The sequence below is a fragment of the Brienomyrus brachyistius genome, chromosome 4 (assembly GCF_023856365.1).
Source record: "Brienomyrus brachyistius isolate T26 chromosome 4, BBRACH_0.4, whole genome shotgun sequence".
Classification (NCBI taxonomy): Eukaryota; Metazoa; Chordata; class Actinopteri; order Osteoglossiformes; family Mormyridae; genus Brienomyrus; species Brienomyrus brachyistius.
The window spans coordinates 21579368-21595763 of record NC_064536.1 but is presented as its reverse complement, the minus strand read 5'-3'; the positions used below and the strand labels follow the sequence as shown (position 1 = coordinate 21595763).

General features: G+C 45.8%; 2 protein-coding genes across 6 annotated transcripts in view; both read left to right on the top strand.

Moving 5' to 3' along the window:
* Window positions 1-16396, top strand: part of LOC125740057 (tripartite motif-containing protein 16-like) — an 81728-nt gene that overhangs the window by 6792 nt on the left and 58540 nt on the right. For 2 of the 3 annotated variants that reach the window (XR_007397432.1, XR_007397431.1), the window contains exon 6: window positions 85-908. Coding sequence is in view for 1 of the 3 variants with exons in the window: in XM_049010760.1 (XP_048866717.1) it covers window positions 85-593 (509 nt within the window). In the remaining 2 variants the exon portion in view is untranslated. Of the gene's footprint in view, window positions 1-84; window positions 2396-16396 lie in introns of those variants that run through there. The other variant, XM_049010760.1, reaches the window with a different exon arrangement.
* Window positions 12704-16396, top strand: part of LOC125740056 (tripartite motif-containing protein 16-like) — a 61008-nt gene continuing 57315 nt past the window's right edge. For all 3 annotated transcript variants that reach the window (XR_007397430.1, XR_007397429.1, XM_049010759.1), the window contains exons 1-2: window positions 12704-13332; window positions 14404-14499. Coding sequence is in view for 1 of the 3 variants with exons in the window: in XM_049010759.1 (XP_048866716.1) it covers window positions 12745-13332; window positions 14404-14499 (684 nt within the window). In the remaining 2 variants the exon portion in view is untranslated. The remainder of the gene's footprint in view (window positions 13333-14403; window positions 14500-16396) is intronic.

Sequence of the window (16396 nt, the reverse complement as noted above, 5' to 3'; positions counted from 1 at the left end):
CTTCATTATATATAGTTTTCTAGGTGTTCAATATAAGGAGTGAATGAGACCAAACCATCACCTTCTGATATTCTCCTCCATCAGATTCCTGTCGGCTCACTCTGGACCCCAACACAGCAAACAGAAACCTTCATCTGTCTGAGGGGAACAGAGTGGTGACATGGAAGAGAGAGACACAGTCATATCCTGATCACCAGGAGAGATTTGACTCCCAAGTGCCGTGTACAGAGGGTCTGACTGGACGCTGCTACTGGGAGGTTGAGTGGAGCGGGCGTTCGATTGGTATAGCTGTCACATATAAAGGGATCAGCAGGAAAGGATGGGCTGACAACAGCAGGCTTGGATGCAATGACAAGTCCTGGTGTTTGTACTGCTTAGACTCCAGTTACTCATTCTGGCATAATACTGTGCAAACTGCACTACCTGACCCCCCCTCCTCCAGGATAGGAGTGTACCTGGATCACAGGGCAGGAACTGTGTCTTTCTACAGCATCTCTGACACAGTGACCCTCCTGCACAGGGTCCAGACCACGTTCACTGAGCCCCTCTATCCTGCATTTTATCTTTGCAGCAGTACAGCCAAATTGTGCTGAGTATGTTAACAGGCTGTTAAAAGTATCTCAAAAATTAACTAAGTAATTAATACTAGAAAACATAACTATTGGCAGAGAACTGTTTGCTGAGGGCTCTTGGCTCTGTCATATATAGAATGGACCTTCATTTTACCCCAGTGAGCCCTAAAACTGCACCATCTGAGATTATAAAGATAGAAGCAGGCAGTGATTCCAGAATCAGTGCACAGTTAAAGCCAAGGTGTGTCCTCCAGCGCTGGGGACACCCTGGACGGGAAGCCAGTCCATCACAGAGCAGCCACTCACACATCATCACACACTGTGGACAATTTACAGGTACCAGTTTATCTAGAGAACAGCCATACAGACACGGGCAGAACATGAAAACACACAGAGACTGTGATGTTGTGTTTGGCTTTGTACTGACCAGAAAATACCTGTATGCATCTAAACATTTCAATTATAATTAAACCTGACTTGACGTTTAACTAAACCCAAGTCTAGGTTTGATTCTTTCAGTCAGCAAAATGTGCAGTTAGGAAATATGTGTGTGGGGGCTTAATTTTTTCTGCCTTAACCTCTATCCATTTTCCAAACCACTTATCCTTCTGGGTCGCAGGGCGTCCAGAGCCTTTTCTGGAAGCTATGGGCACGAGCTTAATTAAGTTAGTTAGCTCGGCGCACAAGTGTTCTCCCAATTGCAGCATTTACACATATATCATATTGGGCCTCCCAGTCTAGACTAATCCAGGTATTTTCAAAATTTTTCAGGGTCCCTGTCACTCAGTTCTCCCTGGAATTGTCCCAATGTCCCCCCCACCCCTGGTTGTATGAGCTATTATTCATGTTTACTGACTAGCTCAGTACACACACTTTCGCGCCCCAAGTAAAACTATTGCAAAACTATTTATACCTTGTGAGTTCATATGGAAACGGACAGTGTTTGATATGTTAATGAGAAACCTGAAATTCCAACAGTGTAGAATTGTTATTAATTATGAGCATTCCTTGCAGTACAGTGTTGAATTAATACTTATAAACTTACAGTTTGTGAGTTTTGCCTGTAACATCCGACAGTCAGTGTCCCGTACCAATGGCAGAAGTTCATATATGTATTCTAAACAATAATTGGTAAATTATACCATAGTTTTTATATGATTTATGACAGATGGTATAGAATAGACCATAATATGGAAATGTGAATATATATGTTATGCGGTGTGATCCAGGTGTATTTGTATTAACCTTGGAAAGGGATATTAACTCTTGGGTCAGCATTTGTTTTTCACAATTTTGTTAATGTCTTCTCCCTGTTTGGCCAGCAGGTGTCGCTGGCCATTCTGTCCTCCCTGTTGTCCAAGCCCTTTGTGTGTTTCCCCAGCTCCCCTGACTGCTGCATGGCTCAATGAGCTGAGCGTGCGGCAACCTGTAATCCCCTCGGTGATGTTACAATATTACACGTTACCCTGTATTGTATAATTTTTGTATTTTGTTCCCTGCCAGTTCTTGTTCCATGTGTTCCCTTGACATTTCTTGTAGTTAGTATTTCTTTTCCATATTTTGCTTTTTGACACCTCGTGGTTCTTTTCCTTCCTAGTTTTACCCAGTGTTTTAGTTTGAGTAATAAACCCCCTTATATCTGAGCTGCCAGTGGATCGTCACCTAATTTTTTCTCCCTGCACCATGCTTTGCTTTTGTAACAATTATCCTTATGCTAAAAGACATTGAACATGCATTGTATGTAAACCTGACATGAAGGATGACATGGATTTGCTGAAAAGAGTGTTTGATAAACATAACTGCAGAAAACTCGGAAGCATCGACACGCTCTTGCCCTGCCTCAGCATTTCTCTTCTTTTTTCAGGAACTTATCTTGGTGCCCCTGTACGGTACCTGTAACACAGTCATTTAGTATAATTTGATGTAGTTTGATCTCTTTGATTGTTTTGCAACCAATTAACTACAACAGAAACAAAATCGACATTTCAAATGATAACATAATGTGAGTCTGTCGTCAAACTAATTTTGAAAAATAGAGGGAATTGTTGCGGTAATGAGTTCGTAGGAATGACCCAATGAGTTTAAGAACAAAAACATATACTTCTGCTTTTTTGCCGGATTCCTTCACTCTCTGATGTCCAATTAGGTAAGCGTCCTGTTCAGGCAGTTCCACTGGGGATGTAGTACAGGTATGTAGCATCTGTATGAAAATCGGAATTCAAAACAGCGTTTTTATGAATCGCCTAGAAACACGATGGATTCAGTGTCAGTTGAAACATGGTAAGCTGTTTTAGGTTTAATTTCCGGACGATATCACACATTTATTTCCAATTTCCACATTAATACTCAGAATGCAACTATTTATAATGTGTATTTCTGATGTCAGAAATTTGAATTTGGATAAAATGCATGCCACTGATATCGAAAATTCCGTGTTAACTACAGTAGTTAATGCCAGTTCTTGACATCAGAAATTTTATTTTAGCTAGTGAGATTCAAAACATTTCTATCATGTATTTCAATGGGAGTTTGAACTAAAGTGCCTATTTCTGATAACAGGAATTCACTTTTAACTAGTCAAAATACCAATTGTTGATATCAGGCATAAAATTTTATCCATCCATCCATCCATCCATCATCTACCGCTGAATCTGGGGTCGGGTCGCGGGGGCAGCAGTCCTCAGCAGGGAGACCCAGACTTCCCTCTCCCCGGCCACTTCATCCAGCTCCTCTGGGGGGACCCCGAGGCGTTCCCAGGCCAGCCGTGAGACATAGTCTCTCCAGCGTGTCCTGGGTCTTCCCCGGGGCCTCCTCCCAGTGGGACATGCCCGGAACACTTCACCAGGGAGGCGTCCAGGAGGCATCCTAATCAGATGCCCGAGCCACCTCATCTGGCTCCTCTCGATGAGGAGGAGCAGCGGCTCTACTCTGAGTCCCTCCCAAATGACTGAGCTCCTCACCCTATCTCTAGGGGAGAGCCCAGCCACCCTGCGAAGGAAACTCATTTCGGCCACTTGTACCCGCGATCTCGTTCTTTCGGTCACTACCCATAGCTCATGACCATAGGTGAGGGTAGGAACGTAGATCGACTGGTAAATTGAGAGCTTCGCCTTTTGGCTCAGCTCTCTCTTCACCATGACAGACCGATGCAGAGCCCACATCACTGCTGACGCCGCACCGATCCGCCTGTCGATCTCCCGCTCCATTGTTCCCCCACTCGTGAACAAGACCCCGAGAAACTTAAACTCCTCCACTTGGGGAAGGACCCCATCCCCAACCCGGAGAGAGAATTATACCCTTTTCCAGCTGAGAACCATGGTCTCGGATTAGGAGGTGCTGATCCTCATCCCAGCCGCTTCACACTCAGCTGCGAACCGTCCCAATGAGAGTCGAAGGTCATGGTCCGATGAGGCCAACAGAACCACATCATCCGCAAAAAGCAGAGACCTAATCCTGAGGTCACCGAACCGGACACCCTCAACGCCCTGGCTGCGCCTAGAAATTCTGTCCATTAAAGCTATGAACAGAATCGGTGACAAAGGGCAGCCCTGACGGAGTCCAACCCTCACCGGAAACAAGTCCGACTTATTGCCGCCCATGCGGACCAGGCTCTGGCACCGGTCATACAGGGACCGAACCGCCCTTAAAAGGGGGTCCGGAACCCCATACTCCCGGAGCACACCACACAGTACTCCCCGAGGGACACGGTCGAATGCCCTCTCCAAGTCCACAAAACACATGTAGACTGGTTGGGCAAACTCCCATGAACCCTCCAAAACCCTGCTGAGAGTATAGAGCTGGTCCACTGTTCCACGGTCAGAGCGAAAACCACACTGCTCCTCCTGAATCCGAGGCTCGACAATCCGGTGGACCCTCCTCTCCAGGACCCCCGAATAGACCTTACCAGGGAGGCTGAGGAGTGTGATCCCCCTATAGTTGGAGCACACCCTCCGGTCCCCCTTCTTAAAGAGGGGGACCACCACCCCGGTCTGCCAGTCCTGAGGCACTGCCCCCGATGTCCACACGATGCCGCAGATGCGTGTCAGCCAGGACAGCCCCACAGCATCCAGAGCCTTAAGGAACTCCGGGCGAATCTCATCCACCCCCGGGGCCCGGCCACCAAGGAGCTGTTTGACCACCTCAGTGATTGGTAATTGGTCCCAAGGCTGCTAGAAATAAGTTCCACCACCTCAACGTTGGTAACCTTCCTACACAACCTAACATGGTAGTTAGAAATCTTGGCGTTCTTGTCGATTCAGATCTATGCTTTGATGCTCACATAAGAAGTATTACTAGAACTGCATTTTATCATGTACGGAACATAGCCAAGCTTCGTAAGATGCTCTCACTTAATGATGCAGAAAAACTAATACATGCCTTCGTAAGTTCCAGACTGGATTACTGTAATGCCCTCCTATTGGGTTGCCCGTCTGGATCCTTGCATAAACTTCAGATGGTACAGAATGCTGCAGCCAGAGTTCTAACAAACACTAAAAAATTTGATCATATTACACCGGTCTTATCCTCTCTTCATTGGCTGCCAGTTAAGTCTCGAATTGACTATAAAATACTGCTATTAACTTATAAAGCACTAAATGGCCTTGCACCAGAATACCTTAGTGAACTGCTGACCACATACAACCCTCCACGCTTGCTTCGCTCTCAAGCCATGGGATATCTGTTAGTGCCTAGGGTAGAAAGAGCTACGGCAGGCTGCAGAGCTTTCTCCTACAAAGCTCCTCTGCTGTGGAATGGTCTTCCACCGGATGTGCGGGTTTCAGGTTCACTCTCAATATTCAAGTCCAGACTAAAAACACACCTGTTTAGTTTAGCGTATAGGGACACTAGTTCTAGCCCTAGCTAACTCTTCACTCCCAGTCAGACCTGTAGTGTGAGGTGTAGAGCTGGGTGGGGATCGGTGCCATTGGCTTTGGATGAACTGGATTGTCAGTGCTGTCACTCTAGCTTTGCAATCTCTTGTGGAACTGGAGTGCTGACATTTCAGGGACTCCCCATGCCGGCATTCCCACTTGCCTCTCCCTCCTACTGATGCTGACATAGCCATATCTGCCGGAGCTTGCAGATTGCACTTCATATTGTACTCACCTAGCTTTTAGCACTGCCAATAGCCTCCTCTACTATGCCTAATTGTACATTTTATTTCCCCTACTCCTCCTGGGGGGTGATGCCTGGAGACCTCAATCTATCAAGATATCCAGCACACCCGACCACCACCAGTGACGTCCCTGCATCCAGCTCGCCGTTCTGATCTTCCATGTATGACCCGCTGCCTTACCTCTGGTTGCCTGGCAATTGGAAGAAGACTCGGCTTCGGCATTGGCTTATCTTCCTTGCTCTCCTCTCTCTATTTGACTATCCCTGCCGGCCCCTGGAGGATGGGCTTCCCCTTTGAGTCTGGTCCCTCTCAAGGTTTCTTCCTTCTAGGGAGTTTTTCCTTGCCACTGTCGCCTATGGCTTACTCACTGGGGGCTTTGGGTGAGGATACTGTAAAGCGCTTTGAGACAATGTAATGTTGTGATAATGCGCTATATAAAAATAAATTTGTTGTTGTTGTTGTTGTTGTGACCTCCGCTCCAGAAATAGGCGAGTCCACCCCCAAGTCCCCACACTCTGCTTCCATATCGGAAGGCGTGTTGGTGGGATTGAGGAGCATTGAAGTCCAACAGCAGAACAAGAGAGTCCCCAGGAGGAGCGCTCTCCAACACCCCTTCCAAGGACTCCAAAAAGGGTGGGTATTCTGAACTGCCGTTTGGCGCATAAGCACAAACAACAGTCAGAACCCATCCCCCCACCCGAAGGGGAAGGGAGGCTACTCTCTCGTCTACTGCGGTAAACCCCAATGTACAGGCACCCAGCCTGGGGGCAATAAGTATGCCCACGCCTGCTTGGCACCTCTCCCCGCGGGCAACTCCAGAGTGGAAAAGGGTCCAACCCCCCTCGAGGAGACTGGTTCCAGAGCCCAAGCCGTGCGTCAAGGTGAGCCCGACTATATCTAGTCGGAATTTCACAACCTCGCGCACCAGCTCAGGCTCCTTCCCCATCAGAGAGGTGATATTCCATGTCCCTAGAGCTAGCTTCTGTAGCCGAGGATCGGACCGCCAAGGTCCCCGCCTTTGGCTGCCGCCCAGATCCCATTGCACCCGACCCCTATGGCCCCTCCCATGGGTGGTGAGCCCATTGGAAGGGGGACCCACTTGCCTTGTTTGGGCTGTGCCCGACCAGGCCCCATGGGTGTGGGCCTGGCCACCAGGCACTCGCCATCGAGCCCCACCCCCAGGCCTGGCTCCAGGGGGGGGCCCCGGTGACCCGTGTCCGGGCAAGGGAAATCGTGTGTCCATGCTTTGCTTCTTCATAGGGGTTATTTGATTAAGTTCACACACTTAATCAGTGTCCGTGCATGGAAATCCGTTCAGTCATAATAAATCTGTAAGATATAATATTCCATCTCGGCTGAAGCTGTATCTTTCTAAAAGAATATCATCCGGCAACGATAAAGTATCTTGCCGATCGTGCAAAGCCCTCTCAATGTGAAATTCCCTGCTTTTTATTTGTGCACTGATTACAATTGGTCGCTCATCCATGAATGGTGAGGCCATCATGACTGAACAGATTTCAATGCACGGACACTGATTAAGTGTGTGAACTTAATCACAGAACTAACCTCCTCCGAGCAGGTTTGAGGATTTGGATGTGCTGCTATGACAACACATCCAGCAAGAGTTTCAAAAAACCGAAAAACCGACAGATCCAGGATCATGCCAAATCGTCAACAATTACATCCGGCTAAACATGTAATCCATGTACGAAAAATACCCCCAAGGTCAGGAAGTAACTGTTTACTGAGACACCAATAAACAATCCACAATCCACTTATGCATAGTGTCACCTCAATTAATATACACACAATAATAACAAGCAACTAACTAATATCTAATAAAACACGTAATAATAAACATATAATTCTGTTAAATATATGAAATGCAATATCATAGACATACACCTGAGATTAATTAATAGCAGCCGAGTTACCATGCAATAGTGTTCCATTAACAATCACAATATTTCTTCAATAAACCCAGTTCTCAATTACACATTTTGTAGATGAGGGTGAGACCTCAGAAAAAGTATTATCTTTTCATAAATGCTGGGGTCTGGCTCCTTCCTGCTCGGCCGAGGTGACAAAATACTTTGCCGCGAGAAGATGGACCCCGCGGAGAACCAACACCTTCAACAACAGGGGGATAACCTTACCTCCCTGGTGTCGCAACTCCTCAAGCAGAAGGCAAGTCAGTCTCGGCTTCCTGAGTCTCCGCCCCGCTCAGCTCTCCCGGTTCCTGTTGCATTGCCCGACAAGTATGATGGTAATCCTGACTAATGTGAAGCTTTCCCGATGCAATGTGGACTCTATATAGAGGAACACCCTAAGCAATTCCAGGAGGAAACTGCATGCATCAGGTTTGGTATCTCGCTGCTGACTGGGCAAGCCTGCGATTGGGCAACAGCCTTATGGACAGATGACAGCCCCTTGCTCAAATCAGCACGAGATTTCTAAAAGGCATTTAAGGAGCTGTTCGATCATCCCACCGCAGAGAGCAGTCTGGTTGAACGGCTAGTAGACCTCAGACAAGGGACAAGGACCATTGCGGACTTCTCCCTGGAGTTTCGTACTCTCGCCGCAGGACGCTGGCCGGAAGACTGCCTCTGTATCCTGTACCGTCGAGTGCTTACCCTGGAAGTGCAGGACAAACTCTTCTCTCACGGAATAGGTTCCTTTGAGGACTATATTCAATTGTCCGTCACTCTGAATAACAACATGCACGAACATCATCACCGACAAACCTCACTCCTGGAACTGACTGACATCACCCCTGCCGAGTCCCCAGAGCCCATGCAACTCGGGAGATCTCCGCTTACCCAGGCCGAATGGAAACGCCGCACATAACAAGGTCTGTTGTCTAGACTCCGGAAATGTTCTACACTCCTGCTCAGTCCGTCCTCCCCGCCTGGAGTCAACACCCAAGGTAGGCTCACATGCTTCTCCATATATTTCAGAAAGACATAATATCCCAGCATTGATCGATTATGGTGCAGCCGGTAATTTCATGGACATGTCCCTAGCCCAAGAGCTGGATATTCCACTAAACCCTCTTAGCCAACCCATAGCTGTCCTTGGGATCAGTGGAAAACCAAATCACTTACCATTCCGGACCTGTGTCCCTCCTGGTTGGGGTCTTACACTCAGAGGTGCTAACCTTTCTGATCCTCCCCAGCTCACAAGATCCTATTATCCTGGGGCTCCCCTGGCTCAGGGATCACGACCCTCGTATTAGCTGGGCTACAGGAGAACTCATATCCTGGTCTCCCAGGTGTCTTTCTAGGTGCTGCTCCATCTCCTGTCGGGCCTCACAAGTGGAGAGCCCCCAACCAGAGGACCTCTCCACCATCCTTGATGCCTACCGAGACTATCATGATGTCTTCAGAAAGACCCTGGCCTTCTGACTACCCCCTCACAGAGACTGCGACTGTTCCATCGACCTTATTGAAGGTGCCCCCTTTTCAAAAGGTCGATTGTACCCCCTATCCCAGGCTGAAGAAGCCGCCCTGGAGGAGTATATTCAGGACTCCCTAGCGCAAGGTATCATCCGCCCTTCTACCTCACCAATTACAGCTGGTTTCTTCTTCATTAAGAAGAAGGATGGAGGATGGAGGGTTACGTCCCTGTATAGATTATAGATCGCTTGATGCGGTCACCATAAAACGAAGAGAACCACTCCCACTCATTCCTTCCACCCTAGAAAATCTGTGAAGAGCAACCATCTTTACCAAGTTGGACCTTCATAGCACCTACAACCTCGTCCACATCCGAGAGGGGGATGAGTGTAAGATATCCTTCATCACACATACTGGTTAATCTTGTATCTTGTTGTACCATATGAGTTAGCCTCTCTGTCTTCCAGATGTTCGTGTACATGGTCTTCCAAGACATGATTAACAGGTTTGTGGTGGTCTACATAGATGACATCTTGATCTACGCCCCCAGCTAATTTAGGTGAACCCTAGAAGCTGACCTAGCCTTCCATAAACTGAAAGAGACCTTCTGCTCCGCCCCCATCTTTCAACAGCCTCGGCCCGAAGACCCATTCGAGCTGGAGATGGATGCGTCTGAGGCGAGAGTAGAAGGTATCTTAATACAACGCAACCCGGTAACCGACCATCGTCACCCCATGCCTGTTTTTCAAAAAAACTCTCCCCGGCAGAACAGAACTATGACGTTGGCGATTAGGAGCTCCTGGCCATGAAGTTGGCCTTTGGGGAGTGGCGTCACTGACTAGAGGGAGCCAAACACCCCTTTCAAGTCTTTACTGACCACCGGAACCTGCAATACCTCCAGACAGACAGCTAAACGCCTGAACCCTCGACAAGCACGTTGGTCTATGTTTTTCTCTTGCTTTCATTTCACGGTGACATACCTCCCCGGTTCCAAGAATGGAAAGACCGATGGCCTCTCTTGCCAACATGATCCCTCCACATCCGACAACTCGGGTGCACCATATAAAACTTACTCACGTTTTGCTCTGACCTCTGCGTGTTCGCGTTGCACACTCAATGCACATGTTTCCGAGAAAGGTGTCTTTTTAGATTCCAAAGTGAATCTTTACTCATTGAAACAGTTTCACCACATTGTTGTTCTTGCTCTTTATTATTCTCATCTATACATTTGATAAGAATAGTACACTTGTATGACCTATCAGTTTCCTTTGTGAAATACTTTGTGAATTCCATCTCGGCCTATTTGTGTAACAGCCTTGATAATTGTACAAAAGAATTTGGGCACGCCTCAGAGTCGTAGTGTGAGCAGTATCAGAGTGAAATTGGAGCGAAAAAGAGCGACCGCTCCATCCTTATATAAAAAACCGCTCCACGCTCTGACCAAATTCCGCCTGTTCCTCGCTCATGCTCTGCTCACATGCTCTGATACTTAGTAGTAACTCAGTTACTACTGAACTACAAATCATGAACAAATCACACTGCACAACAAAGTTTTTGCTTGTTGAACACTGTTGGGTATAGATTTTTGGCTGCTGACCATGAAAATTAGATGAGAATGGAATCAGGCCAGGTTGGAAACTGTTCTGTGGAAGCTTGCGGCCTGGGCTTGCCTAGACAGGCTGGAGCCAGCTTCACACTGCCTCAGCAGACTATGAAAGTGGCTTGCATACACAGATGCTGCTCATTGGGTGAATATAGAACTGAAAGTGTCTGAGACCCTGACTCAGAGGCACTCGAAAGACAATGTCGTTTGCTGTCCCGATGATATGGTAAGAACAGACCATGTGACGGACTGTTACTTCTGTTTGACTAATGTGTCTGGTTTCTCTGCCAAAAACAAGTAGTCAGTTGAATACCCTAATCTGCCTTCAGCAATGAGACCCGTGCCACATGACCACAGTCTTCCAATTCCGAAACCACCAGAGGAATGTACCTTAGATAAGCCAGATGAAACTGCAATGCAGGGAACTGGCAGGGACATTAATGCGGATTTTGAACCGTGCTCATCCGGTGATCCACATCTCATACAGTAACACAGTTAGAATTAAACAATCTGGTCAGCGATTTGGTTCTGTCAATAACAAAAGCCAAATTGTTAGGTTTGAGACTGTTGGAATGGCGTTTCATGTCACCAGGTACGAATATTTCTGCTGACTACCGTTTAACACAGCAACGTGATGTACCTGACATTGAATGCAAATGAAAATCAAGAGCAAAACACTCATAATTATGTTGAATTTTATAGCATATGAGAAACATAAACGCGAATACGTTTGTCCTGCCCCGATCGTCCAGCCCTCGTGTGTGCCACGCCCCCCCCGATCGAACATGTGTGCTTCCCCGATTGTGCCCAGATGTTTTCCATTAGTCTTATGTCATGTCCTGTATTTAGTCTGTGTTCAAGTCTGTTTCCCCAGTCTGGTCATTGATGTTGCTAAGAGTCTGTATGCCTTTCGTGCTTCCCTCATTAAAACCCCTTCCATTTACCCGGGTCCTGTTCCCCGTGCTTGCTTCCCCGCTCTTCACCACGACGGACGTCGTGACAACATTATTGCTGGTAAAGAGTTAACTGTCTATTTCTCAGAGTCCCTATGTGATGCAGCAAAAATAATTAAAAGCATAATAATACATTTTTGTCTCCCATCATTTGTCACCGATAATCTTTATTGTATCCTGTATGACTGATCCTGTTACTATCTCCTGGGAAACTTCCATAATTTGCATGGGCCTCAAACTTTATTAATAATATAAATTGCCAAACACACATCCACAAATTTAGAATGTTTGTCTGACATTATACAAGTTGCAAATGTCACGTCCAACCCTGTCCTGCTTGTCTGCCCCCTGTGTTTCCCTTGGATGTAGCTACTGTACTAATGAGCCGCACCTGGAGCTTACCTCTTGTTCTTGCCCTCTCGCTAACCAGCCACAGCTGCCTTGCGTTGACTCTTTTGTTAGTCATGTATATTAGCCTCTCTTAGGCCTGTGTTACCTGTTCAGTCATTGTTGTCTGTCTGCGTGTACTAGCCGGTGTGTTTTTACCACAATGAACTCCCCCGCAAGGGATTATACTTGCTGACAGTCTGCATTTGGGTCGTCCTTCTCCCACTGCAATGTGACACCCATACACAAGTCAGACACACAAAAATCCACACAATATATACAATTTCAACCTGCGTTTCATTGTTTCTGAGATAAATTAATGTTGATGTTTTGTCATAACATAAATGGAAATATAAATAAATCTGGTTATGGATGTATTCATATAAATGGACAGATTCATTCTTAATGTAACTATTCTACCTTTCTGTCTTCTACCTATTTTGTATGTACAAAAACAAACCCTGGTTGCTGAAGAAAAGCAATGTCAGTAGCAGTTAGAATCAAAAAGCTAAATAAATATTGAGTTTGTTAGGTATATAACTGGTATATTGCACAATTTTTTTCATAAACTCCCACTGCAGTGTTTGCCCAGTCTGCTCTTCTCAGTCTGGCCTCAGTCCAAAACCACACCTACTGCAGCCTGAGAAGCAGGAAGTTCCTCCCACACAGATAACTGTGAGGGAAAAAGAAACTGAATTCTATCAGTGTTTGTTGTAAAATGGCAGAAGCCAGTGTCACAGTGGATCAGAACCAATTCACCTGCGCAATCTGTCTGGACCTGCTGAAGGATCCAGTGGCTATTCCCTGTGGACACAGTTACTGTATGAACTGCATTAGGAGCTGCTGGGATCAGGAGGATCATGATGGAGTTTACAGATGCCCCCAGTGCAGAGAGACCTTCACACCCAGACCTATTCTGGCCAGAAACACCATGCTGGCTGAAGTGGTGGAGAAACTGAAGAAGACAGGACAACAAGCAACTGCTACTGACCATTATGCTGGACCTGGAGATGTGGAGTGTGACGTCTGTACTGAGAGAAAACGCAAAGCTGCCAAGTCCTGCCTGGTGTGTCTGGTCTCTTACTGTGAATCTCACCTCCAGCCTCACTATGGGTCTCCAGCTTTTAAGAAGCACAAGCTGACCGATGCCACTGGACATCTGCAGGACAATGTCTGTTTCCAGCATCACAAACCCCTGGAGTTCTACTGCCGTACCGACCAGCAGTGTATCTGTGATCTCTGTACGATGTATGAACACAGAGACCATGAAACAGTCTCAGCTGATGCACAAAGGACAGAGATACAGGTGAGACTGTTTATTAAAATTATAAAAACCTTTATGCAAACTATGCTTAAAAAAATCTTTTTGTTGTGGGTAATGCAGTTATTTTGTTAGCACAGTACCATAAATATTCATGCACAGACGCAAAACTGAATAACTGGCACCCACTTAAAATACGATTTAAAGTTAGAAAATTAAATAGAAAAACTGAAAAGAGAAACATGCAACAGAAAGTAGCTTGTAGGCGCTAGTCGGGTCCGTACGGTAAACAAACACTGCAGCCTGAGAAGCAGGAAGCTCCTCCCACTCTCACACACAGACGACTGCGAGAGAAAATGAAACTGAATCTTATCAGTGTTGTAGTAAACTGGCAGGAACCAGTGTCATAGTGGATGAGAACCAATTCACCTGCGCAACTCCAAATGGCTCATTGATCATGACCATTCATTGTCTTCTGTGCCATTTATATAAAATGTTACAAATTACAAATATAAGCTCTTAATTAACCATGAACCAACTCTTACGTAATGTATTAATTAGCCACAAACTAAGCAAGAAGTTTCTGAGCTCAGTGTTAACATAACCTTTAGTTAACTATCACTTTCTATTGAACATAATCATTATCCACCAACTAGATGTTGGTAACTATGATAATAAATGAACCAATAAATGGGTTTTATGCAAGTAAAAAAGAGACATGAGAACTTACCACTGCTTATAGTGTCATGAAAAGGTATTTTTGATTTCTTATTTTTATGCATATTTCTCACAGTTACATGTTTCAGATCACTGACGAAATTGTAATATTAGATGAAGATAACCAGAGTACATACAAAATGCAGTTTTTAAATGATGATATTTCTGGGATCATGAGTCAAAAGATCTTTGTCCAATTTATACTACATACAGTCATTACACGAATTTCCATCCATCCATCGCCTAACCGTTAATCCAGGTCAGGGTCTTGGGGAGCGCCTGGAGCCTCTCCAGGGCACATGGCTGGGGTCCATGCTGGACAGGATGATTAAAATACTTTAGAATATGATCTCAGTTAATGAAACAAACTAATTTTGTAAAATTTTTCCCTTTCGGTAGGAAAAAATAGGTGAAACACAGAAGGAATTTCAGCAAAGAATTCAGATGAGACAAAAGGACCTGAAAGTTCTGATAGAGGCTGTGGACTCAATAACAGTGAGTATGAACCTGAAGAGAAGATAACAGCTGGCTCGTAAGAGTCATTTCAGTCTTGAATTGAGATTCTTCCACAGATGGGTGACTTGAGTGGTTTATGATAAATTATGCAAGTTAGTTCCCTCCACTCTGCACAGCACTCACAGTACCAGTGTACAGGCCGGCCATGACGTCCAGCAACATTGGGGGGGGATCCCGCGAAGGCTCAGAATGTCCCACAGGGCAAGTCAATCCACTGAGTCAAACGCTTTACGAAAATCGGCAAAGGCTGCAAAGAACCACTGCCGATATGTGGCTTGTGTGCAATGAGAACCCTCAGTGTATGGATACAGTTCATGGTAGGCTTCTTAGGCGTAAAACCAGACTGCTCCGGTCACTGACAGGCAAGCAAATGATCATGGATCCTGTTAACGATGACCCTAGCAAGGACCTTACCCATCAATAGGATTGGTATCTGCTCCTTTGTGCAAAGAGGAACAGGATGAGCACTGCCAGAGCCTACAAAATGACCTCCAGCAGGCCACTGGTGTGAATGTCTATGACCCAGCAATCAGAAACAGACTTCATGAGGGTGGCTTGAGGACCTGATGTCCGCAATTGGCCCTGTGTTCCCGGCACCGCGGAGCTTGATTGGAATTTACCATAGAATACCAGAATTGGTTGGTCTGCCACTGGCTCCCTGTGCTTTTCATAGACGAGAGCAGGTTCACCGTCAGCACATGTGACAGGCATTAATAGGTCTGGAGAAATTGTGGAAAATGTTTTGTTGCATGTAACATTGTTTAGAATGACTGGTTTGGTGATGGGTCAGTGATGGTCTAGGAAGGCATATTCATGGAGGGACGCACAGACCTCTACGGCAACCTATTGTCAGACCATATGCCTTGTGCAGTGGGTCCTGGGTTCCTTCTGGTGCATGACAATGCACGGCCTCATGTGGCGAGAGCATGTAGGCAGTTCCTGGAGGATGAAGGAACTGATACCATTGACTGGCACCTACGCTCACATGACCTAAATCCAATAGATCCATATATTGTGTGATAAGTCAATAACATAATTATTGTGATAGGCCTAGTGATGACTGTGATGTATTGGTTGTGTCAAAACCCCACACTGGTAAGGGGTGATATTTTATCAACAGCTGGATGTTAATATGGTCTTGCTAACTTTATTTGACCTTGATATTAACAAATTGTGTTTACATAAGAATGAATGTCTTCAACATTTTAGCCAGTTGCCCTGCTTCTGCCCTCTCATCTGCTGTCTGTGTTACAAGCGCTACTCAGGGCTGATTCATACTTGATGTGAAAGCATGGATACCCCAGTGCGTACAACACAATGGCCGACTGGCCGTGGTTCGGAATCTTCGTACTTCTACCGCCAGTGCACCCCCAAGAGAATCTCGTCTATGAAGTATGGTTTGGATTTTGTAAGAATAAATAAAGTTTTTACTAAAACTAACCATGTACTGTGTACATAAGACAGGGTTATGTTTGTTAATGAAAACATTTCCATAAGCTGAAATAAAATAAGATAGGACAATAAATTTCAACTAAACGATAATTATAAATAACACATTTTTTCCCATTCCCATTCCAATGTCTGAATATTATGAAGAATTAAAAGTTCATTGATCTTTGAAATGGTGGATTTGCATTAATGTGCTATTGTCACGGTACAAGACAGAACTTAGGACAATGGGGCAAAACTAAGGGCAAACAAACAGGGTTTACAGGATTAACAGAAAGGGAAACTTGATAGAACTGTAAACAAACAGGATTCATGCGGATCGAAACATGGGAGGCTAAGGCACACAAACCAAGGAAGCACTTATAAGCAGGATTAACAAAGGATCAATCAGGAGGCAGCGGGAGTGAATCACACGAGGGTTGGAACG